Source organism: Nelumbo lutea, chromosome 4 (genome assembly GCF_056320005.1).
Source record: "Nelumbo lutea isolate HS-2025 chromosome 4, American lotus-T2T, whole genome shotgun sequence".
Lineage (NCBI taxonomy): Eukaryota > Viridiplantae > Streptophyta > Magnoliopsida > Proteales > Nelumbonaceae > Nelumbo > Nelumbo lutea.
In genome coordinates this window covers 48,975,571-48,999,286 of record NC_142687.1, presented here as the reverse complement: position 1 = coordinate 48,999,286, position 23,716 = coordinate 48,975,571, and the positions used below count along the sequence as shown (strand labels likewise).

At 40.1% G+C, this 23,716-nt stretch overlaps 1 protein-coding gene across 5 annotated transcripts; it reads left to right on the top strand.

The window, feature by feature from the left end:
• The first annotated feature begins 277 nt into the window (after nt 1–277).
• LOC148855658 (anamorsin homolog) lies at nt 278–23,033 on the top strand. Of its 5 annotated transcripts, none has more exons than XM_088982040.1 (10): nt 283–457; nt 603–866; nt 1,513–1,590; nt 11,231–11,378; nt 20,337–20,497; nt 20,581–20,685; nt 21,266–21,425; nt 21,527–21,660; nt 22,452–22,526; nt 22,632–23,033. In XM_088982040.1, the coding sequence occupies exons 3-10, from the start codon at nt 1,588–1,590 to the stop codon at nt 22,668–22,670; spliced, it is 825 nt and encodes a 274-aa protein (XP_088838166.1). In that variant the 5' UTR covers nt 283–457; nt 603–866; nt 1,513–1,587; the 3' UTR covers nt 22,671–23,033. The 5 variants fall into 5 exon arrangements, with proteins under 5 accessions (XP_088838163.1, XP_088838164.1, XP_088838166.1 ...); XM_088982039.1 differs by having other exon boundaries at nt 1,465–1,590; XM_088982037.1 differs by lacking the exon at nt 603–866 and having other exon boundaries at nt 278–457.
• The last annotated feature ends 683 nt before the right edge of the window (nt 23,034–23,716 follow it).

The following is a 23,716-nucleotide window of genomic DNA, read 5'->3' as shown; positions in this document are numbered from 1 at the left end:
CTGTTCAATTCCACGTTGCAGAAAAACACAACCTAATTTTCCACACGTTTTGGGTGGTTTTCCATCACAATCACATTTTCCACGTGTCAAGTTTTTCTTCCCCCCACACGACCTGCCTTTTGCCGTCACGTTGGAACATAAGAAGATCACGAATTGCCACGTGCTTTCATGGTCTTTTTCAACCGTCCACGTCATCAAGGTTGTCACGCGTATGCCATAACCCTAAGTGGCCCCCACATTTCCCATCTGTAATTAAATACGGTTGTAGTTGGGTGAAACCTCGGTCGGCCTTCCTTCCTTTCCCTTCACAACTGGTAGACGAATAGACGATTGACGGGGAAGAGCTGCATAAGGCAAAAAAAGCTGCTTTTGTTCCCTGAAAACTGCTTTGAATTCACAGTCCACACCGTCTCAAGGCTCATTTTACAGTTTATAGCCAACCGACTTTTGTTTTGAGGTAAGCGAGAACCAAATCATTTCTACTTTTTTTTTTCCTTTTATTTGAGAAAAAAACAGTTCGAGCGAGATAGAGAATTAAAACCCTTTTCAAATTCAAACCCTTGCTCGCAATCCAAATGCTGGATCTTTGAACGGTGAAAAAGCAACAAACACCAAGCTCAGCCCTGTGATCAGCCAACGGCGAAAGAGGGTTTCAGTTTCAGCAACCCCACCATTATTCGACGACCTTGGTCCCCGTCGTGCTACTTGCCTCTTTTAACTGCGACAAAGGCAAAGTGGATTGAAACCCTCCAACCCCAATGGCGAATTGAGCACGGTGTATGGACCCTGACCAGCAACGCATACGCTAGATTTGGAATCCCAGCCTCAGAGTTTTTGCACAAAGATTTGATTTCATCACCGAAAGAGTATGCATTTAGCTTCCAAGCTTCTTTGTTCTTCCTTTACCATGCAATTGCGATTGATCATATGTATATGCGAACTTGGAAGTCGGTCAACTTTAGTTGCCTAGGATCTACTGATCACTCCAAACCCTGTTTTCTATGAAAATTGGAAGCTTTTTGTTGATTCAAGTCGATCGATGTTGGGCATCAAGAGTTTAGATATGCCTCCTTCTCTCAACAAAGCTTTCTTCATCTTTTACACCTTTCTTTAATATTTTCTAATTGGGGTTGTCGTCCAAAAGAAAAGATTTTCAAATTACTCGAGAAAACTAAAGTAGGAAGTTGCAAAAAGGCATAAAATAAAATAAAAAAAATGGTCAGTAAGATTTCTTCTTGACAATCTGGGTTTGGCTTGCTTCATTTATTCTTTCTTTAAGTGCTTTTCTTTTTTCAAATCTTTTATCAATTTTGAAAAAGCTCAATTGTTTTGGGCCTCTTACCTCGACAAGGAGCTTTCCTTCTAGTTTAAATGCAGAAGATCCGGAGCTTGCTGTATTACAGCCTCATTTATTTATTTATTATGATTATATTATTATAGTAAGTGTTTAATTGATTTGTACAGAACCAAAAATCTAGGGTTCGAGGAGTTCTGAGTTTTTTTGGTTTGAAGGTGGTGGTTTGCAGATCACGTTGTTTCTTGTTACGTGAAGATCAAACCTTCGTGTTTATTACTAAGATTCACCAAATGGTGTGTGTCCTCTCTCTCTGTGTGTGTGTGTGTGGATGCTCTGATTTGTAGCTTAAAATCGTGACTGGAATTTTTGATCTGCAGTGCATTTCTTTATTGAAATCTGCTTTGTCTATGTGTATAAATGTCTGAGTTCTCTTGGTCGAGTTGAGGATCTGCTTGAAGTCAGTTCGTTCTTTGTAAATGTGATTGTTTCTAGGCTATTAAAATCTCCATTTAATCATCTTTTACATAGATTATATTTTTTCTTTTATTTTTTATATTCTTTCTTTTGGGCTATGGTTTTGATGTAGATAGGGTAGGGGTCCTACTAATTTAAGACCTGGTCTGGTGGTAGAGAAGCAAGTAGATAGCCTGCTGTCTACCAAAGAATGAACAAGAACTCAGAAAGAGAGGAGAACTCTCGCTATTATGGTAAAAAGAAAGAGGTAAATCACTTATAAGAAGAAATAGGTGAAAGAGACGAAGAAAAAGAGAAAAATTCCTGGCAACAACAAGAATTCACTAGACCGAACTATTTTTCTTTTTTCTTTTTTCAAGTAATCTTCTCTTAACTCTAATTACAATGACTCTATTTATAGGCTTAACTACAACTTATGAACTTGGGTGTCCCATAACAGACTCCAATTTGGACTAAGGAGCTAACTGAAATCAACTTCTAATTGCTTGGGCAAAAGGCCTATGCCAAGTCCCTTGGATTTACAGGCATGTCTTTAGGGAGATAGATTGTCTATTAGGCTTCAGTTTGGAAGGAGTGCAAATATAAATATGTACAGTGCAAAAACATATAAAACAATGCAAAATACAAGGCTTTTTACTTTACATATTTGTATTTGCACTCCTTTCAAACTGAGCCTTAGGAGATAAACATCTCCTACATATGGGGTAGAATAATTGCAAATGGAATGGCAGGTTCACTAGCAAAACAAGGGGATCTTGTCTCCTAATTGGTGCTAATATAAATCTTATGTATTTTGGGTGGTCGAATGGTGGATCTTGTCCCCTAATTGGTGTTCTTTATGTAAGTTAAATGGTGAGACTGTTTTTCATCTCTTAATCTCCTGTCCCTTTGTTTGTTGTACTTGGGAATGGTTCTTTTTCTCTCTTTTTAGTTGCAGGTGAAACCCCCTTGCCAGTTTAGAAAGGTTGTTTTGCCTGTCTATTTTGTCATTTTGAGGAGCACAAAAAGGAGGGGTCAAATTCTGTGGAAATGTACAAGGGCAGTGTTGCTTTAAACACTTCGGGAAGAAAGGAACCCAAGAATATTCGGGGAGAAGGAGAGGAGTTAGGAATAAGGGTGTCAATGGACCTGTTTTGGATTGGACCCCATCTAGTCCAAAATCAATTTGGATGGATTGGACAGAAAAACAAGACATATTGGATTAGACCAATCCGGTCCAAAATATTTATTAGATTGGATTGGACCTGGTCCGTCCATAAAAAAATTATATTGGATTGGGTTGGATTAAGCCAATATCTGGTCCATTGATATAAGATAAGAATATATGTGCAAATAGACCGGGTTTGGGTTGAAACCAATCTAAATCAAAATGAATTTGAATAGATTGGACGGTCCAGACATTGAATTGGACTGGTCCAAATTGGTTCAAAACATTCATTGGATTGCACCTGGTCCATTTATAATGAACTTACATTGGACTGGATCGGATTGGACCAAATCCAGTCCAATTGACACCCCTAGTTAGGAAATAGTGATTGAGAATTTGAAAATTGAGATCATTACTCTAAGAATTGAACATTGGGTAAAGACTTTAAGGTGGAGGATTTCTTTAGGAATGGGGGGGGCAATAGCTGGCTTTTCCTCGAGGAAACAAAAAGTCCTAGAGGTTCCGTCACCTAGTTGGGGGCTGGTTGAAATTGAACTTTGATGGCAATAGTGTTGGCAGTTTGGTTCCCTTAGGAATTGTTGGGTGATAAGGGATGAAGGTGGCAATTTATATGCTTTGTCCTCCAGCCCAATTGAGCAGGGTGATTCAATAAGGGCAGAACTGTTAGCAGCAGTTTTTGGAGTACAAAAAGCTAAACAAATGGGAATTGGTAGATTAATCATTGAAGGAGATTCGAAGATAGTAGTGGGGTGGTTGAAAAAAGGTGAGGGGGTGATTTGGCAACTCACATATGAGTTTAAGTTGTTCAAGTGGTTATCAAAAGGCATAAACATTCAAACAAGATGGGTAAAGATCTGCTAATATCCATTTATCAAAAAAAAAAAAGATTTCCTAATAGCTTGGCAGATGGCTTAGCCAAGCAAGGGATTCAAAAACAACAAATGTATTGGGCACAATTGCAATATAGTGTTGGGTGGGTTTGCTTTGTAAAGGGTATTTCAGATTCTCACAACTTGTTGTAATTCAAAGAATTTAATGAAAGAATGATTTTCTATGTAATAAAAAATTGTGAAATAATGGTACTGTTAAAACATTATCAAAGTTTTGAATCTGGGATAAAAACCTTAGAAAATGGTGAAAACACATACTTAATTTCCATACATTATCTCCATACCCAACTTTAAAAATCAATGAATCACTCTTGAGGAAACTTGTTAAAATGAGCCTTTCTTGCATAGTTGTCAAGGCGACGCCTAGACGGGTGCCTAGGCGACAAGGCGCCCTTCGAGGATCGCCTCGCCCAATCGCCTAACAATTTTCTACTTCCTACTATAAAATATTTTTTTATTCATATTTTTTTGAGATTATAATTATAAAATAGACATTATTAGACTAAAATAAAACATTTTGTGTGGTATAACTTGGGTGTTCAGGATTTAGGAGTTCATAGAAGCCTCACATTCAAGAAAGCAGTGACAACAAGGATCTGGCCAGAGTTTGGGGTTACGATTCAGAAAAGGGAGGGGAAAAGATGGTTCCTAGAAACAGAGGAAGAGGGAGTAAGGGAAAGAAGACGTTTCTTACAGAAATGTCTTGTGGGATGCCTTGATAGGAAGTTGTCGGTAGAGGTGATGGAACATTGGGCTACTGAGCATTGGTCCGAGGCGGGTGGTGTGAGAGTCAAGTATCTTTTGGAAGAATTGTTGTTGTTCATATTCCCTTCGGAGGAAGAAGGCAAAATGGCCCGTGGTATGTTGGACAAAATAGATTGGCGCTTGATTGGTGGGAAATGACAACAGCAAACCAGATGTTAGAGAGAAAAGAGTTGATCACTAAGAAGGAGTGGATTAAAGTTTTTGGGTTACCCTTAGTCCTTTGGTGCTCAAGTCTGATAAGAGGGATAGGGGACCTCTGTGGAGTTTTCTGGGTACTGATGATTTGACGGTAGAACTTAAAACATGTGAATGGGTGACGATCAAAGTGAAAGCGGGAGCGGAAATCCCTAAGAAGGTAGAAATAGTGACATGGAACTTATCTTGTTGGGCTTCGATCTGGAAGGAAATTAGGCCGAAGGTGAGTTGGAGGGGAGGGAGTGAGGAAACTAGTGTTGAGAGGGGGAGGGGGAAGGAGGAAATGGAAAAAAGGGGTTTGGAGGTAAGTAATACGGTGGTTTTGTTGACGGAAGAAGAAGGAAGCTCAAGTAGAGGAAGGTCGCTGGAGAAGAGGAAGATGGAGAAGTGGAGGTTGGGGGATGGACAACCCGTGTCGCGCATGGATGACAAAGTGATGCAAAACCCGTGGAAGGAGACAGAATGTTAACCCCACCTATGAATCATCAGATGTTAGACCAGCCTTGTGATGGTGCAAAAAAGGAGATTCAAATTTCAAATGTTGATAAAAAGTGGGAAGAGTGCTCGAAGAATCGGTTGAAAGAGATGCTTCTAGAATGTCTAGTGGAGTTAAATGTGGTGTCAGATAGAAGGATGCTTTATCCAGGAGGGAATCGAGAAGGTGAGATGACAAGTGGCTTGTTGGGAAGGTTGGGAAGGGCAGTTTCAGAAGCTAGGTTCGGTTAGAGAGTCGATGTGGACTATCTAAAGTTAGGCCAAGGTTGCGTGGGGTCAAGTGGGTCTCATGTAAGGCTGAGCCTAGAGCAGTTTGCCCGGGGTGGGCTGGACCAAGACATTCCACACTTAGCCAGCCCAAATTGGCTTTTAGCCCTGGCCCAGTCACCTATTTTGTAGGAGTGTGATGGGGCTCATCACCAAAATGAAGTCAGTAGACTCGACTCTGATAGCACAGACCAGGTGTTGCCCTCTAAGTTGCTCGTGGAGTTTCAGCCAGATTCCTTTCTAGCAACATCGGTAAGAACTCCTTCTTATTGTATTCCGAAGCAGGCTACCCAACCCAATCATCTGTTGGAGGTGGTGGAAATCACACTGCTGGCGGTGATTAGGGAGGAAGCAAGTGTTGCTCATAGAGAGCCCACCATTGTCGAAGGTAGTTTACAGGTCCATATCACAGGGGAGGAGAGGGAAGGAGGAGGAAGGGTGGGGGAGATGTCAAGGCAATCAAGGGATGGGGTAAAGAACAGGCAAAAAGGGGGAGTTAAAGGGAAGGGGGAGGAAGGTTTGTCAGCTTGGGTGAATTCAAAACTCCTGGGTGTGGGGAAATTTCTCGGGATTTCAATAGCATGCATGGAGGTGGAATTACTTATTTGGAATCAGTTGAAAGGAGGTGGTGGGAGGAGAAACGCAAAGTAAATGTGAAGAAAGGGGGTAATGGGTCGAAGTAGAACACAAAGATGTTGAGATTGGTGTGGGGGTTGAATGACACAGCAGGGAAGGGGGAGAGGGGAAAATAGTAGTGGACGGGGTGTAGGGGGATAAGGTTATCTGATTTTAATGGATATGCCTATCTTATCTTGGAATGTTTGGGCTTGTGCTCTGGACGTAGGAGAATGGTGGTTGGTAACCTATTGAGTAAGTGGGAATCAGATGTGGTGTTCTTCCAAGAATCAAAGTTGGAAGCAGTAGATGCAGATTTGGTAAGAAGTTTAGGGGGTCAAGGTCAGGTGCAGTGGATTAGTAAGCCAGCTAGGGGCAGTGCAGGAGGTTTGTTGACCTTGTGGGATAGGTCTAAATGTAAATTAATTTCTTCTCATGTGGGTGAATTTACAGTCTCGGTGGTTCTGGAAGTGGGGGGAGGGTGGGTTTCAAGGTGTTTTCACAGTGTATGGACCGACGGATAGTGGGGAGAGGGAGAGGTTGTGGGAGGATCTGTTAGTAACCGGAGGTAACTCTAACCTGCCTTGGGTTGTTGGAGGAGATTTCAATGTAGTGAGATTTTTGGAGGAAAAAATAGTGGCAATGGGAGATCGAGGGATAGAAGAAGATTTGCTGATTTTGTAAATCATTCTGAACTTTTAGACCTGCCTCTTATGGGGGCTCAATACACCTGGAAAATAATCAAGAATCCCTGATTCTGGTAAAACTTGACAGATTTATAGTTTTCTTGAGTTGGGAAGAGGCATTCCAGCAAATAAAACAAGTAGCTCTTCCTAGACCTATATCGGATCATTCTCCAATTCAGTTACTACGTGGGAGGTTGGAAAATCAGGTGAGAAGCAAACCCCCTTCAAGATGGAAAATGCTTGGTTTGAATAGAAAGAATTGGTTCCTCTGCTTATGTCGAAATGGGCAGATTTTCAAGTGGAGGGTACCAGCTCTTTCATCATGGCTAAAAAATCAAAGGAATCAAAGAGGTGCTGAAATCTTGGAAAGTGGACTGTCAAGGAAAAACTGAAGTGGAGAAGAGTAAGTGCCTAGAGGTAATAAAAGAGCTGGATTCGGCTGAAGAAGTGGGACCCCTTAGAGAGGAAGAGAGAAGGAAGAGACTTTTGGCCAAAGTGACTTTGGATTCTATAGCATACAAGGAGGAGTTAAAGTGGTGGCAAAGAGCGTAGGTTAAGTGGCTTAAAGCGGGGGATAAGAACTCCAGTTTCTTTCACAAAATGGCCAAGGCAAGGAAAAGAGTAAATCAAATTGAGAAACTTGAATGGGGAGGGCAAGTGGGTGAAGAATGGACAGAAATGAAACACATTTCCACTAATTTTTTCTCGGAGTTGTTCAAAGAAAACTGGGTAAGGAGGCCTTTTCCAGAAGATCTTAATTTCAAAAGTCTTTCTGTGGATCAGCAAAGGGAGTTAGAAGCTCCCTTCACAGAAAATGAAATATTGCAGGTAATTAAAAATTTGGGAACTAAGAAATCTCTGGGGCCAGATGGTTTAACTAACATCTTTTATAAACGGTGCTGGGAGGGGGTGAAAGGGGATCTGCTGAAGGTGTTCCATGACTTTCACCAAAATGGCTCCTTGGTTAGAAGTCTGAACAGCAGCTTCATCTCTCTGATACTTAAGGTGGAAGGTGCAACCAACATCAAAGATTTCACACCAATTGGTTTACCTTGTCTTATTCTTGAGGCAATCAGCTCATTTGCCACCAGCACACTGTCCAACATTTGTCTACCCAACACAAAAAGCAAGCTGATTCTTTTCAATGATCACACTGAAGACCTTCTTCATTCTTTCTGCTAGTACTTTGGAGAAAAGGGGTTTGGGGATCAGGAAATTAAAGTTGTTTAATAAAGCTCTTTTGGGAAAATGGATTTGGGGATTTGAGAAAGAAAAAGACAGATGGTGGAGGAAATTAATTGCAGCAAAATATGATACTGACAGTGGGGACTGGTTAAACACTAATCAGTTCAACTCATTAGGTTGCTCCCTGTTGAAGAAAGTTATGGAAATTCTCCCTTGGATTAGCAGTGGATTGTCTCCAAAGGTGGGGAATGGGAATAGGCTGCAGTTCTAGAAGGATACTTGGTGTGATAGTAGACCTCTTTCTGAAGTTTTCCCTCAGCTGTTTCAGATTGCAGAAAATCAGAATGATTCGGTGGCTAGTCAGTTTGAAGTGAGTGGGGGTACTATTACTTGGAGCCCTTCACTTAGAAGGTCATTTCAGGACTGGGAAATTGAGAAAGTTGCAGATCTTTTGGGGTTGCTGTACAATCCATAGATTTGTCGTCTGAGGACTCTTGGACTTGGAAGTATAGTACGGGTGGTATTTTCTCTGTTAGTTCTTTTGCTGGGGTTCTGAATGGAGCAATTCAACCAAAAGTTTCGGCTGAGAAAATTTGGAACCTATCTGTGCCCTCAAAAGTGAATGCTTTGGTTTGGGCAGCGGTTCTGAATAGATGTCTTACGAAAGATTCCCTGGTTAGGAGGGGTGTGCAGATTCAGGACCTGCTGTTTGTTCTATGTGGTCAAGTGGCTGAGGATGGCAAGCATCTGTTCATTCACTGTTTTGTTACAGATGCAATCTGGAATCACTTTCTTTCGGGATTGGGGCTTCTATGGTGTATGCTATGTTCTGTTTTGGATATGCTATGGAATTGGAAGCTTAAGGGTGGTTCAAAGTTGGCGAGGTGAATTTGGAGTGTCCTGCCTGCGGCCATTTTATGCACAGTCTGGACTGAAAGAAACAGAAGAATCTTTCAAAATAAGGCTTCTAATATAGATTGCTTGATTGCCTTTTCTTCCGACCAACTCATTTCCTGGGTGTGGCTAAGGGCCTTCAAGCTTCTGTCCTCTGTTCTCAGTTGAGATCCAGGGACTTCCTTGAGTTATGATGTATTGTAGGTTGTTTAGTGTGTTTGGCTCCTTGTCTTGGGGGCTTTGGTTGTAATCTGTCTTATCAGGTGCTCCATGAATAAAATTTTACCTTACTTTTCTCAAAAAAAAAAAAGCCTGTTTAGACTAAAAAAGCACTCCCAAAAGCGGCGTTAGATGGCTGTCTCCAAGCAAGCTGGGTATTATGACCTGGTAAAAGGGCCAACTTCTTCTAGTTAAGGTTGCAACTTGGGCCAAGTTAGCCCGAATCCAACCTGATAAATTTGGGTTGGGTTGAATTTTGGGTTAGGGTAAGGGTTGAGGCATTGGCCTATACCGGCCCAACCTAACTTAATATTTGTATGTAAAAATATTATATTAACATTTAAATATGCAAGTAGTTATGTATATATGTATCTATGCATGTGGCATGTATATATATGTGCAACTATACATCCATAAATGTATGATGTATTTTTGTATCTATCTATCTATCCATATGAATGTGTTCCTTAACTTTAAAGGAAATAATTCCAAACTGAATTAACCTCAGCCTTGAGTCTAGGAAATAAGAACATTCAGCAAAAGAAAGTAGAAAAGTTGGGCCAACGTGAACCAAACCTGAAAGTTTAGGGTTGGGTTAGGGTTGAGGGTTCTACAGCTCGGGTTGGGTCTACAAACTTAACCCAGGCCAACTTGCATCCGTACTCCTATTGTGCTTGTGCCTCTTCCCAATCACATGCTTGTGCCTCTTCCCACAAAAGAGGCCACCAATTACATGCTTGTGCCTCTTCCCACAAAAGCATAAAAGAGAGAGAGGGAAATTCTCTTAGAGTCAAACTTTTTGGTCTTGTGCAAGGCCATAAACTGATTTATTCTCTGGGATAAAGCAACCTGAAAGTAGGTGGCTGTCAAGTGGTTGTAAGTTGGACGCCCATCCCTAAGGAAGACCCATGATCTCTTACATTTTTGTTTGGGAGCCAGACTGGTGGAGTCTTTAGCAGTCATATTGAATTGCTTATTTAGGTGGATTATACATTCAACAAATGGCTTAGTAGACTCCTCATGAAAGAGGGGTGGGTGGTGGAAAGACAGATTTTAGAATGGTGGGTTCCAGTCCCATGGATTCACCATCATGGCTAATATTTTTTTGGATGATTAATGAGGTAATTATGTTGTTTGGTACTGTTTTGTTGTTGTACTTATTGATTGTATCTTAGACGAGGTTTAAAATGCCTGTCGGTGGAAACATCAGTTACCCAAATATAGGAAACATGTCAGAAATGTTGTAAATGTTGTATGGAAATATTCTAAAAATTATATACATGGGGAATTATGTAATGGTAAAAGATGCATGGTAGACCTTTTAAATTATTATCTTGCTCCACATCATCAAAACTACATTATAGTGCGAGTTCAAGGAAAATTTAAATTTGTAGAAAGTGCAAATGATTCTAATAGATAAACCAAATAATTTATTTTACATTAAAAACCAAGATTTGACTGCATGTTTAAAAAGAACTTTTTAGCTGGCTCAAAATGGTGATCATATCCCATAGGTGGGCAATAGCACTGCTACTCCACATTATCTAAAGTATTGTTACCAACTTATGTGGTTACATTATAATACTATCTCTTGTACCCACATAGCACCGGTAGCTTTCATTGGAGAATATGTCAATTCCAATAATACTTCATGTTGGCATCCATGGAGCTCAAAATATGTTATGGAAATATTAGGAAAATTTGGACATTTTTAACCATGATCTTAGACATGGTCCCTTGCTATTAAACTTCCTTAGTAGCAAGCTTGCCTCTCTTTATGCTACACATTGATGAAGCATTTGATCACTGTTATTGACAAGAAAATAAGAAAAAAAGGGCTAATGAACTATTGACATGATTAGTAATAATTATTATTGTTTTGATTATGAATATATTGAATGTTCTTTCTTAATGTATTGTTCTATTTCTAAATTCGGATGCAATTGTATAGAGACATCATGTGTTATCGTTTCCTGCTAAAATCCTAGTTGGAGTATATGCATGTTGCCTGATGATTAAACTCTACCTATCGGAATGTTGTATCTAAACAATATGAATTGATTTTTCTCTCTTTTGCTAGGATACTAATGCAATTAAGGGGAATACGCTGGCGCTTACAGATCATGTGATTGTTCCTGCCAGTGCAATTTCAGCAGCAATAAAAGAACTTAAGGGTGAAGAGATTGGACAAAATGACCCCCTAATCATCACTCAAGCTTCATCTTTAAGTAATCCTTCTTTACATCTTGACTAGTATTTCTTTTCATTTTCTTTCCTTCTTTGCAATTCATCACTTGAACATAGTTCCTACTTACTCTTTTTCTTGGAAGAATGCCAAATTGATCTTATTTTGGTCAAATCCCTATGGCTTGGTGGCGTACTGTCTATATAACTTATTTTTTTGAAACTGTAAGGTGAAGTATTTCATTAATATTCTTTAAAACCATACAACTATGCAGACCCCTGTACAAGGATAATTTGTACAAGAGGAAATAAACCAGTATACCCAACAATCAGCCCCACCAAAATTATGAACTCCTAATAGAAAGGAAATCCTGATCAGAAGAGGAACATGTTTGTCTATTTTTGAATAACGGGTGGTTTTCCAGCCATGAATGTATCATTCCTGAAATCCTTTTAAACACCTCTTCTTTTGAACTTTGTCTGTCTTAAAAAATTTTGTTGTTTCTTTCACTCCACACTGCCCAAAAAACTGCTGAAGGGAGGATGTTCCAAGCTAATTTTCCAGCCCTGCTTAATCCATTTATATACCAAGCTCCAATGAATCCCTTCACATTATCCGGGAAGCACATATGAATCCCAAACAAACTCATCATTCTTGTCCAAATCTAGTAAGTGAATTCGCAATGAAATAACAAATGACTAGAAGATACTACACAACTGTTACAAAGAGTGCAAGCCATATCTGTCACCTCCACACCTCTCCTAACTAAATTGTCCTTTGTTAGGATCTTATCCAGCACTGCATACCAAACAAAAAAAGCCAGTTTGGAAGGAAAAGACCTTACCCAAATCCTGATGCTTGGAAAGGATGAAGTGTCCTCCCCTAACAAGTTGTTGTAAAAAGGATTCTACAGAGATGTTCCTGATTTCTCAAATAACCATTTTCTTTTGTCTTCCCCTACTCCAGCTGTACTTGAGTTATAAAGAATCTGGAGCAGACTGACCAAGGAAGTCACCTCCCAATCATTTAGGTTCCACCTGAATTGGGGGTTCTAAATGCAAAGCCCATTTTGCCTCTAGGTAATCCGCCACTGGTGCATCTTTATTAGTCACAATCTCGAACAGGTCTGGGAATAGAACCCTTAGTGGACCATTCCCACACCAGTAACCCTTCCAAAAAGACACTCTCCCCATTTCCAACTTCATACTTTATACCCTTCATAAATTGAGAATTGAGTCTCTGTATTGCCTTCCAAACTGAACACCCATACGCTGATTTTACTTCATCTGTTTCCCACTCCCTGCTGCTGGAGCCATACTTAGTTACAATTAATTTCCTCCATAGATTGCCCGGTTTCATTGAATCTCCACAACCACTTCCCTAACAAAGCATTGTTGACCTGTTTTACTGATCTGATCCCCAAACCCCCATTTGGTCTGGAACAGCAAACTTTTTTCCTAGTCACCAGATGGCATTTTGACTCCTTCCACCCCCTCCATAGAAGGTCTCTCATCTTTCTTTCAACACTGCAACCCTATTTGCCGAAATTGGTAATAAAGACAATTAATAAACTGGAAGGGAGGATAATACACTTCTACTTAGTGTGACTTTACCCCCTTTTGATCAGTATTTGGTCTTCCAAGAGGTCAACTTTCTATCCACTTTTTCAATGACGAACTCCCAAATGGAGTTAAATTTGCGATTTTCACCCAGAGGCATACCCAAGTACTTTGTTGGAAGATTACCATCAATGCAGCCCCAACTAGCAGCCCTTGCTTCCAAGTTTTCAACATTTCTGACTGCCATTATTTCACTCTTTTGGATATTAATATGTAAACCTGTGATCACCTCAAACCATCTTAATATTCCTAGTGGTAACTAGGAGCAAGAAGTTAGGGAGGCTTGGGATTGGGAATATTAGGAAAAGGAACATGGCATTGTTGGGGAAATGGTTGTGGAGGTTTCCATTGGAAAGGGACAAATTGTGGACGAAGATTGTGGCTAACATACATGGGCTGGATGAGAACGACTGGGATCCAGGAATTTTGGCAAGGGCTACTACTATTTCCCTATGGAAAGCCATTCATGATCTGCTTCCAATTTTCTCCCCTTGGATTAGGTATGATCGAATAAAATTTTGGGAGCAAATTTGGGTTGGGGACTTACCCCTGGGAGACCAATTTCCCTCTTTGTTTGCTTTGTTAGGTTTGAAAAATGAACCCACATCCTCTTTCTTAGTTCCTTTTGATTCTTCTTCTGGGTTTGGGTGGAATCTGGGCCTGAGAAGTTTAATTAGGGATACAGATTTGGGTTGTATTTCATCTTTGCTAGCCATCCCTGAAAATGTTTTCTTGAACCCTAGTAAGGAAGACACCAAAGTCTGGACCCCTTCCTCCTCCGGCTCCTTTTCTTGTGCTTTGTTTTTTGAGACCTTAGTTTAGCCTATTATTCATCCTGAGTTGTCCTTCCTTGTTAAATAGATTTGGAGTAAACCCATTCCTCCTCGGGTTTGTAGTTTTTGTTGGGAAATTTCCTTGGAAAGAATTAACACAAATGACTTGCTTCAAAGTAAGAGGCCCGATTGTTGTTTACTTCCCAATAGGTGTAATCTTTGCAAAGCTGATGGGGAAATGGGTTACCACATTATGGTTACTTGTCCGGTTACTAAAACTGTTTGCGAGTGGGTGTTTTCCCTTTTTGGGTGTACTTGGAATCCCCCCGTGAATGTGCAGTGCTTGTTCTCTCTCTTGTTCTTTAGATGGCCTAAGAAAAGGGGGAAGGTTATGTGGAGAAGCATTAGGGCTGCAGTGTGCTGGTCAATATAGGAAGAGAGAAACTCACAAATATTTTCAGACAAGGAAAGAACCATATAAAACTTAATAGAGCTGATACACTTAAGGGTAGCTCACTGGCTGAATTCTATGGAGATATTCTTTGACTTTTCTGTGGCTGACTTATTGAGAAAGTGGAAAGAGGTAGCTACCTCTGCTCTTTGTAAGAGGACCTATAGACCCTCTTGGACCACTGCTCGTGCTGGATTCATAGAACTGAATTTTGATGGAAGTAGCTTAAGGAATCCAGGGCCTTCTAGGATTGGGGGTGTGTTTAGGAATGAGGAGGAGATTATTATTGCCATGTTCTCAGGACCAATTGGAGAGGGTAACTCTCTTAGGGCCGAGATTCTAGTAATTCTTGAAGGAATCCATTGAGCAAGAGAATTAAGCATCAGATGCTTAGTTATTGTAGGGGACTCAGAGGTGGTGATTAGGTGGCTGAAAGGAGATAACAGTGTTTTGTGGTGCTACAGCAATGAAAATAAAAAATTTAAATGGCTAAGGATATAGAGGTGAAGTACAGTTGGGTGAAGAGAAGTGCTAACTCAATGGCTGATTGGTTAGCTAAGCAAGGGGTGACTAAGGAATCTTTGTTTTGGGCTAATTTTTAGTTTGTTCTTTGTCCTTTTGTTGCTGGGCAGTTAAGATAGTTTACCTCCCCCTTTTCTGTAATTAAAGTTTCACAAGTATTATTCATTAATAAAGTTTTCTGTTATTGATAAAAAAAATATTGCTTTTGCATTCCAGATTTGCTTCCAGGTAGCGTCACAGAAAAAAGAGTGTCGTCTGCAAATTGGAGCATAGCAATCTCCACTTCCCTGCTCTCTACTTTGAATCCTTCCACTAGCCCTCCCAGTCTAGCCCTCTCTATAAGCCTAGAAAGGGCTTCTATCACACAAACAAACAAACAAACTTGCCTGTGGGCTGTGGTATCTGATGGGACATTGGCCTCCCTCTCGCTACGGCTTGCTGTACATTCCTTTAGCTATAAGCGTGTCCAATCTGAGTTTAGTCCATTCCACATAGTGCAAGGAAGCTTAGTGGGGTTTCATACGAGGGTCCTACGTACTGTGCCATCGCCCAACCCGTACAGTACGGCTATCTCTGCTATGGTCAACAAGCAATGAAAACAAGAAACGGATGAGTGCGTATCAAAAAAAATATTGCTTTTGCATTCCAGATTTACTCCCAGGAAGCGTCGCTGCAAAAAGAGTGTCGTCTGCAAATTGGAGCAGAGCAATCTCCACTTCCCCATTCTCTACTTTGAAACCTTTCACTAGCCCTCCCAGTCTAGCCCTCTACAAGCCTAGAAAGGGCTTCTATCACACAGATAAACAAGAGTGGGGGGGAGAGGGGGACCCCTTGTCTTAGTCCCCTAGAACTCTGAAGCTGCGCAAAAGAACTCCCATTTACCAGCACTGAAAAGGATGAGGAAGAAAGGCACACTTTGGTCCAATTTCTCCATTTCTCGCTGAAGTTCATCCTCTTTAACATGTATTCCAGGAATTTCCAAGTCACATGGTCATAAGCTTTCTCCATATTTGCTTTACACAGCATCCCCATAAGATCACTTTTTCTCCTTGAATCTATCATCTCCATGGTTTAAAGTATCGATACGGTACACCCGATACGGGTGTATTGTATTGTATCTTTTGAAAACGATACGCTTCGAAATGCCTGTTTCCAAGTGTTTCAGAACCCCAACTTTTTTAATAAAAAAGCCTGTTTTTAGCTTCCCAAAAAACCGAAATTGAAAAAAAAAAAGAGTTTCGGGCGTTTCTAAGTACCGATACGATACTGCCAATACGCGTATCGTATCGATACTTTGAACCTTGATTATCTCATTTGCAATGAGCACTCTGTCCACAATCAATCTACCTCCAATGAATGCACTTTGAGATTCAGCAATCAGGCTTGATACCACCTTTGCCATTCTATTTGCCAAAAGTTTTGCTAGTATCTTGTAGAAGCTACTTACTAGACTGATGGGTCTAAAGTCACTCAACTTCACTGCCCCTTTCTTTTTGGGGATGAAAGTGATAAATGTGTGATTTAAACTTCTTTCAAGAGCATCCTTTTCATGAAACCCCCTTAATGCGTTCATTACATCTTGTTTCACTATTCCCCAACATTTCTTATAGAATAGCAGTGTGAACCCATCAGGCCCCAGGGCCTTATCCCCCTCTCTAACTCTTATCACTTCCCAAACTTCTTCCTCAGAAAAAGGCTTCTCCATATCTCTAGCTTGTTCAGTTGACAGAGATTTGAATTGCTGGCCATCTAAAACAGGTCTAGTCCTCCAAACAGGTCTAGTCCTCCAAACTTCAACTTCTTTATAAAGTTTCTCGTAATACTCAGCAATGTTTCTTTTAATCTGTCCTTCCTCTATTTCGACCCCCTGAACCTCTATCTTTTTTAATGTATTTTTCCTTCTTCTAGCACTTGCCATTTTATGGAAAAATTTTGTGTTATTTTCTCCATCCTTTAGCCATAGACACCTTGATCTCTACCTCCTTTTGATCCCATCTTGATAGGCTAGTTTATCAGACTCCTTTTTTCCATGTCTCTTCTTTTTCTTTCTGCCCCACATATGGTCCATTTGGTTGCCGAGAAACAATGGGATGAAAAGGGATGTGAAGAGAAAGGATGGGATGAGAAAGGAATTTTTTTTCTCATTTTTGGCACCCTGTGTTTGTTTGCTGAGTCATTATCCTATATAATATGCTTTCCAGTGTTTGGTTGATGAGAAAATTTTGCAGGATGCTTGGTTTCATTCCAATTTGATAAATCTATGCATTCTCCAACTCCACAACACAACCCTTATTTATGGGGTGACATGGCATAGTAATAATTGAATTTTGCCACGTGACATGCTGACATGGTGATATTAAAAAATCATGAACATTGAAAATATTGAATTTTCCATGCTGCATCATCCACTAGTTCAAGTTGATGGGCATGGTATTTGTCTAAGTAAGATTTTAGAACTCTATTAAAGATGAATTTCTGTATTCTGAATCAAATATTTTAGCTTGGGGTTTCATTCATTAACATATATCATATCTACCAAACTTTTTTTGGGATTATTTCCTATCTATAAAACACTTGACTTATAGAGTGAAAGATGTTTCACAGAGACGTCTCTGTAATATATACGTTTAGTGATCAACATTTTTCTATAAAACAGTAGAAAAATGTTTAGTGATCATCTATACGTTTAGTGATCATCTATAAATCAGTAGAAAGGGGGAAACTAACTTGTAAAGTGTTTCATGTATAGAGTGAAAGATGTTTCACAGAGACGTCTCTGTAATATATACGTTTAGTGATCAACAATTTTCTATTAGTAAAAGAATGCCAAGAAAAAAATTAACAAATAATAATATATTTATAAATCAATACTTCAGCAAAAATCGAAAGGTAAGGAGAATGTAGGAAGGGTTTGGCACCTTCAAAGTTTCAGAGGGTACAAGGGAGAAGCAAGATCTGGAGTTGTTCTCACTGCCTCCGATCTTCACCCCAACGAGAAAACATATAAAAATAAAAAAGTAAAAAGAATAATTGGGACCTGTTTTAACAGATCTGAGGGAAGAGAAACATATATCATGGGAAAAACAGATCTGAGGGAAGAAAACTCTTACCTTGACGCGTTTTAACGGGAAGGTTTGAACCCAGAAAAAGGCATAAACACCTTGACACGTTTTAACGGGAACGTTTGAAGCCAGATAAAGACATAAACTTGTTAGATCTACAAGCACAAGTGTAGATCTGTAAAACATCTATCTCTATACTGCCGGAAACAATGGCTTTTAGCCGACGAACGACCATGTCTTCCCGACGGCATGAGGAGATGGATGATGCCAAAAACATGAAGAAGATAATCACCTTTATTCGGTGGTCAAGGATCTGGTCTTATCTTGGCCGGATATCGGGAGTGTTGTCGGAGACTTGACCGCTGTAGATGTAGGGAGACGGTGAGAGGACGACTGTGGAGCTTCAGTCGAAAGTCTCGATATTTTTTTCTCACAATTTTCTCTTCTCACCGGGGTTGCATCATTTCAGAACGACCCCGCATCCTTGGTTTTAAGAATCAACATCCCACAGTTTCCCATCCCATCCCAGTGAACAAACACATGAAAATGGGAATCTAATGGAAATATTTTCATTTTCCCATCCCAACCGCAGCAACCAAATGTACCATTATGGAACCATTCTTCTCTGCCCTCTGTTTTTGCAATCACCTTCAAGCATTCATTCTTCCTGTTCTCCACCTTTTTCAGCACCTCTTTACTCCATTCCTTTATCTTTAATTTCAGGCTCTTTAGGTTTTTTCTGAAGATATGGCTTGCAGTGCCATCAAAAGACATGGCTTCAAAGGAAACCAACCAACCGACCCCCCTCCCCCCCCCCAATACCTTCGTAGTAAAACAAGATAAGTGAGTGATCAGACAAGGGTCCCGAAAGAGCTTGCAAAGACAAATTGAGGAAGTTTTCCTCCCAATCTAAGGATACTAAAAATCTGTCTAATTTTACCAAAGTTGCTTCTTCTTGGTTGTTTGTCCAGGTATATTTCCCTATCATCGGGAGATCAACCAACTCCCACCTCCTCAGAGACTCAGCAAAACCCCTCATTCCCCTTCTATTTTCTCTGCGTCCCTTCTTATATGAAAATCTGATTGTGTTGAAATCCCCCCAACAACCCACGGTTGATCCCATTATCTCCTAATACCATCCAGCTCCTCCCAAAAAGATTCTCAACCCCTCATAGTTTGGGCCATACACCACTGTTAGGATCCACCCCCAATCGTTTTCCTGGGACTGCACGAAGAGGGAAACAGAGAACTCCTATCACACTGTCTCTCACAGCCACAACATCAGTGTCCCAAACCACCAGAATTCCCCCAGCCTTACCCCCTTGCCGGTAAAGCCTTCCAGTCACAAGTACGCTCTCCCCAAACACTTCTTACCACCCTTTAATTCATTTTCTCCATCTTCATCTCCTGTAAACAAAGAATTCTAGGATTCCACTTTTTCAAATAAGCACTGTGGACCATCCTCCTCCTACCTGAGTTTAAACCCCTTCTGTTCCATGAGACAATCCTTAGTGACTCCATATATACACCAGAACAATGACAATTTGATATATACAACACCCGACCGCACCCCCCTCCCCCAGCACTTCATCTTCCTATTACTGCTTTCTTGCCCCTGCTCGCACTGCCAGCCTTCTCATTCAAGCCCACACCAATCTGAACGGTTATTTTTCTGTTCTTCGACCCTTTCTCCTCCAAAACTTTCCTCTCTATCTCAACCAAATATTCCCAAGTGATTCCTTCGAACCCCTTCATCCATACCCCCAGAAAGTTTCCTATGTTTAATAGCTTGGAGAGCACCCAGCTTGAGACTTTTGGATAACCATTGACTGCCCCTATTGTATTTTATTGGTACCTGTATAAGCTAGGCGCACTCCAGTGCTCCGATGTCCCTTTGGCCGGGATCACAGCTAACGGCTGCAACTCCTCTCCATTATCGTTTTTGTCAGTGGTCTCACTCAGAATGACCATATCTCCCCGTCGATCTTCCTTCTTCCCACTATCGCCTGGCATTTCCCTATCTGCTTCCACCATTTTACCTCCTACCCCTGGGTCTTCCTTACTTTTTTGAGTCTCTGGTACACCCACCCCGATCTCTGAAGGTGAGTTAATAAGCTTTTTCTCGGTTCAAAGACCTGGCTGGGCTGCAGTCCACCTGATGACTCAACCTGCCTGGGTTCAGAGTACATGTTACTTTTGGGGCCTCCTCGTTGTAGGCCTCCTGCATGTTTGGTAGTGGTTTTGACATTATCGGCCCACTAACCTCTTCTAGCCCATGTGGAGCCAGCTCCAAGCCCTCATTAGGCATGAGATCAGCCTCATGGGGGAGGCTCATGAAAGATCTGGAACGTCTTCTTCAATGTTAACATCTGGATCTACTTCTCCCTCTCCAACGGCCGAGATTGCTCCAACTCTCCTCTATCCTTCGGCGACACCTCTCAACAATTTTGTCACAAAGAGCTTCCCAATTTGAGTGGATTGGAGGATATTCTTGTTTTTTGTATCTTGATTCCATTAATCCTATTTTGTGGTAGTCCTTGACTTGATCTGAATCTGGTTTTGCTGGACTAACAGAAGAATTTCCAATTGAGCCCTTCTCTATGGATCTTGTTGTTTATATTTCAAGAACGCTTGAACCTGCTGATCAGTTGCTTGAGGAGATATTCAGAGTGTTGAAACCTGATGGAATGATTGTAGTTCAGATTTCTCAGCCTGCTGCAGAAAACATTGATAAGGTAAAAAAAATTCAGTTCAACCTTGGTGGAAGATCAATTTTGGGGAGATCTCTTAAAGTAAACAAATTGACTTTTTCTTGCAGCCAAGCAGTACATTAGAACGCAAGTTACTTTTAGCTGGATTCCTGGAAGCACAAGTTGTTCAATTGAAACCATTCCTGCAGCAAGAAGATATTCAACCACTTACAGTTAGTTCTGTTTCTTACCTGCCTTTTTATCCATTTTTTTTCATGTGCAAACAGATGTGAAATTAGACTTGTGCTTCCATCATATAGATGGAACTGATTCTCAATGGGACTCACCATTAACGGGTGATTATTAAAATATCCCTGGTTTACTTGTGGCATTTTGTCTGAACATGCACAAGAATGTATTGAGAAGCATCCGGGTTGTGCTTGATTCCATTGCTGTTTCTACCTGAAATGATTTGAGTTGATCAATACAAATTCGTGAGGGATGTGACATGTTGTATGCCTCCCACACATGAACTTTTAAGGTCTGCCTGTTTCAACCATAAACTTTGTCAGAAAAAGTTGTATGCCATTTATATTGATCAATCAAAAAATTTTCAGGTTTCAATAGTACCAGATACAACCTTGATCATCCCTGTTTTATCTTGTGCATGGTTCTCTAGGATGGGAACAATCAATCCATGGTTCCTGAATCACTGATCCAAGCGAACAGAGGCATTTTGTGATTTTTTTTTCTCATCTGAGGATTCTTAGTCTCTGACAGGTTTCACTTTGATGTATTTCTAATGTTTAACAGATAAAGGCTAAGAAGCCTTCTTGGAAAATTGGTTCATCATTTTCGATCAAGAAAGTGACAAAAAGTTTGCCTAAAATCCAAATTGATGATGATTTAGATCTTATTGATGAAGATAGCCTTTTGACAGAAGATGACCTGAAGAAACCACAACTGCCACCTGGTAAGATAAATTAGACCAATTCCATAGTTCCAAACTTGAATCCTGTTTTTGTATGGTCATTTAGAAGTTTAATTATGCTCAAATCAATTATTCATGTACAGTTGGCGACTGTGAAGTTGGAAGCACTAGGAAAGCTTGCAAAAATTGCACTTGTGGGCGGGCTGAGTCTGAGGAGAAGGTGCAGAAGCTGGGTTTGACTGCAGACCAGATTAACCCTCAATCTGCATGTGGCAATGTAAGTGTTAGAATTGTTTCTTGGAATTTTTGTCTTTATTTAATGGCAGTCTCCAAATCCTTGGTCTGGAGAGCTTTTCTAGTATTGGGTCTCATTTTGGCTATTCATGCAAGTCTATTATCCATGCTTTTATAAGGGGAACAACATTAGTACTGCAAATGGTGTCTGAATTTTAAATTGAATTTGATGCGGTTAAAGGTTTTTTTTTTTTTTTTTGGTAATCTGATGTGGTTAAAGGGTGATATGAATTCTATCTGTTTATAATTGGATCTAATGTGGATCAATCTGTCTGTTTTGGTATATGTACTATATACACATAAAATTTATATACTCAGTAAAATTAGTTTGAATATTGTGTTTTACTACCCCCCTTCACACATTTTCAATCTAAATTTACCTTCCACAAACTGGATTATTTCTAATGAAATCCTACAGGAAACATTACCAAATGGTGCCTATCTTAATGCTTTCATCTACTATGAAGTGTTGCTGTACTTTATTTCGTTACTGCCACAGCTAATGTGATTAACCACGTGGAAATGGTGATCTATGAATAGATTAATTTCTGGCTTCTAGATTCCAAGTTGGGTAGGATTTTGGCCTCACAGTTATCCTAGTGCTAGATAAAAATAATAAAATTTCCAGTCATCCTGCATTTGTCTTGGAAGGTTACCTACCTGTACAAGTGTCATTTAGTTGGATATTCTTCATGGGTTAGTAGATGAAGAACCATTATTTTAATTGATTTGGGCTTTATTTCTTTCCTTTAATGGTTTTGTTATGTCCTGCAGTGCGGACTAGGTGATGCATTCCGGTGCAGTACATGCCCCTATAGGGGTCTCCCTCCATTCGAGTTGGGTGAGAAGGTACGAACTGCTAATAAACCTCCAAGTTTTGATTCCCTTGTATTGTGATAACAAACTTGTACATCTACCAAGTGACGCCAATTGAACCTACTGCTTCTGCTGCAGGTATCACTCCCTGTGAATTTTCTGGATGCTGACATTTAAACGTTGAGGAACAAGTTATCGGCAGGATCATGTTGTTGAGATGGTTTCTGAGTGTGTACGTGGTGTCAGAATCGGTGTAGTTATGTCATCATTTGTCTCAAACTTGAAAGGATTCAGGATAATAACCAAGTTCAAGTACCCTGTGAAAATTCCTTGATGCTGTGATGAGCCACCGATATATTAGGAAGAAGAGAGAAACCAAAATTTTAACCGCAGTTTCTGCATTTTGTGTTGTTTTTTCTAGGCTAGCTTCTCATTTTGTGTTTGCTTGTAATGGATTCTTCTTTTAGGGGGGATTAACTCTCTCTAACCAAGTTTTTTTTAGTATGATCCACTAAGAGGTCACTGCTGGCATTTCATGATGTTTCTTGAATGTCAATTAAGAAAAACACTTGCAATTGTAGGGGGTGGGGTGTTCAACATTTATATTTTCTCTTAAAAAAACACAACAAATATACTTTCATTGTCAGATATATGTATGCTTTCTTAAAACAAGTGAACCGTTTCATTCGATTGGAAAAATAGTCTGGTTTCTAAAACAGAAAAAATAAATAAATAAAATGCTTTTAAAACCCAAGAAATGTTTTACTTTAACACAACACAAGACTCTTGTAGACCCCTATTTGCTTTCAAAGCGTGCTTTCCAAGGCAAAACAAAAATACGACATTTGGATAGAATAGATGCCGCGCGTGTGATACCTACCATATTACGCCTGTTTTCTTAATGGCATGTGTACCAGTTCGGATCCCGTAGGCACAATGTTGTAAACTTGTAAGCACGTTTAATAAGGACTTGAATTCCATTTTTTACACCTGTCCCTTTAAAATACTTTCACCCATTAAAATCCCTTTTTGACACTTGTCAAAAATATTTATCAAGTGCTGTACGTTATTTGGCTACAACAATTACCAATTATCGCCTTCACATTGCAAGAACATGCCAAATGGCATTGTTGAAATATACATGTTCTGGCCTTGTCCGATTAATTTTATGACAAATTTTTAAGCTCGTGGGCTCGGGCATGGGTTCCAAATACTATGCTTGG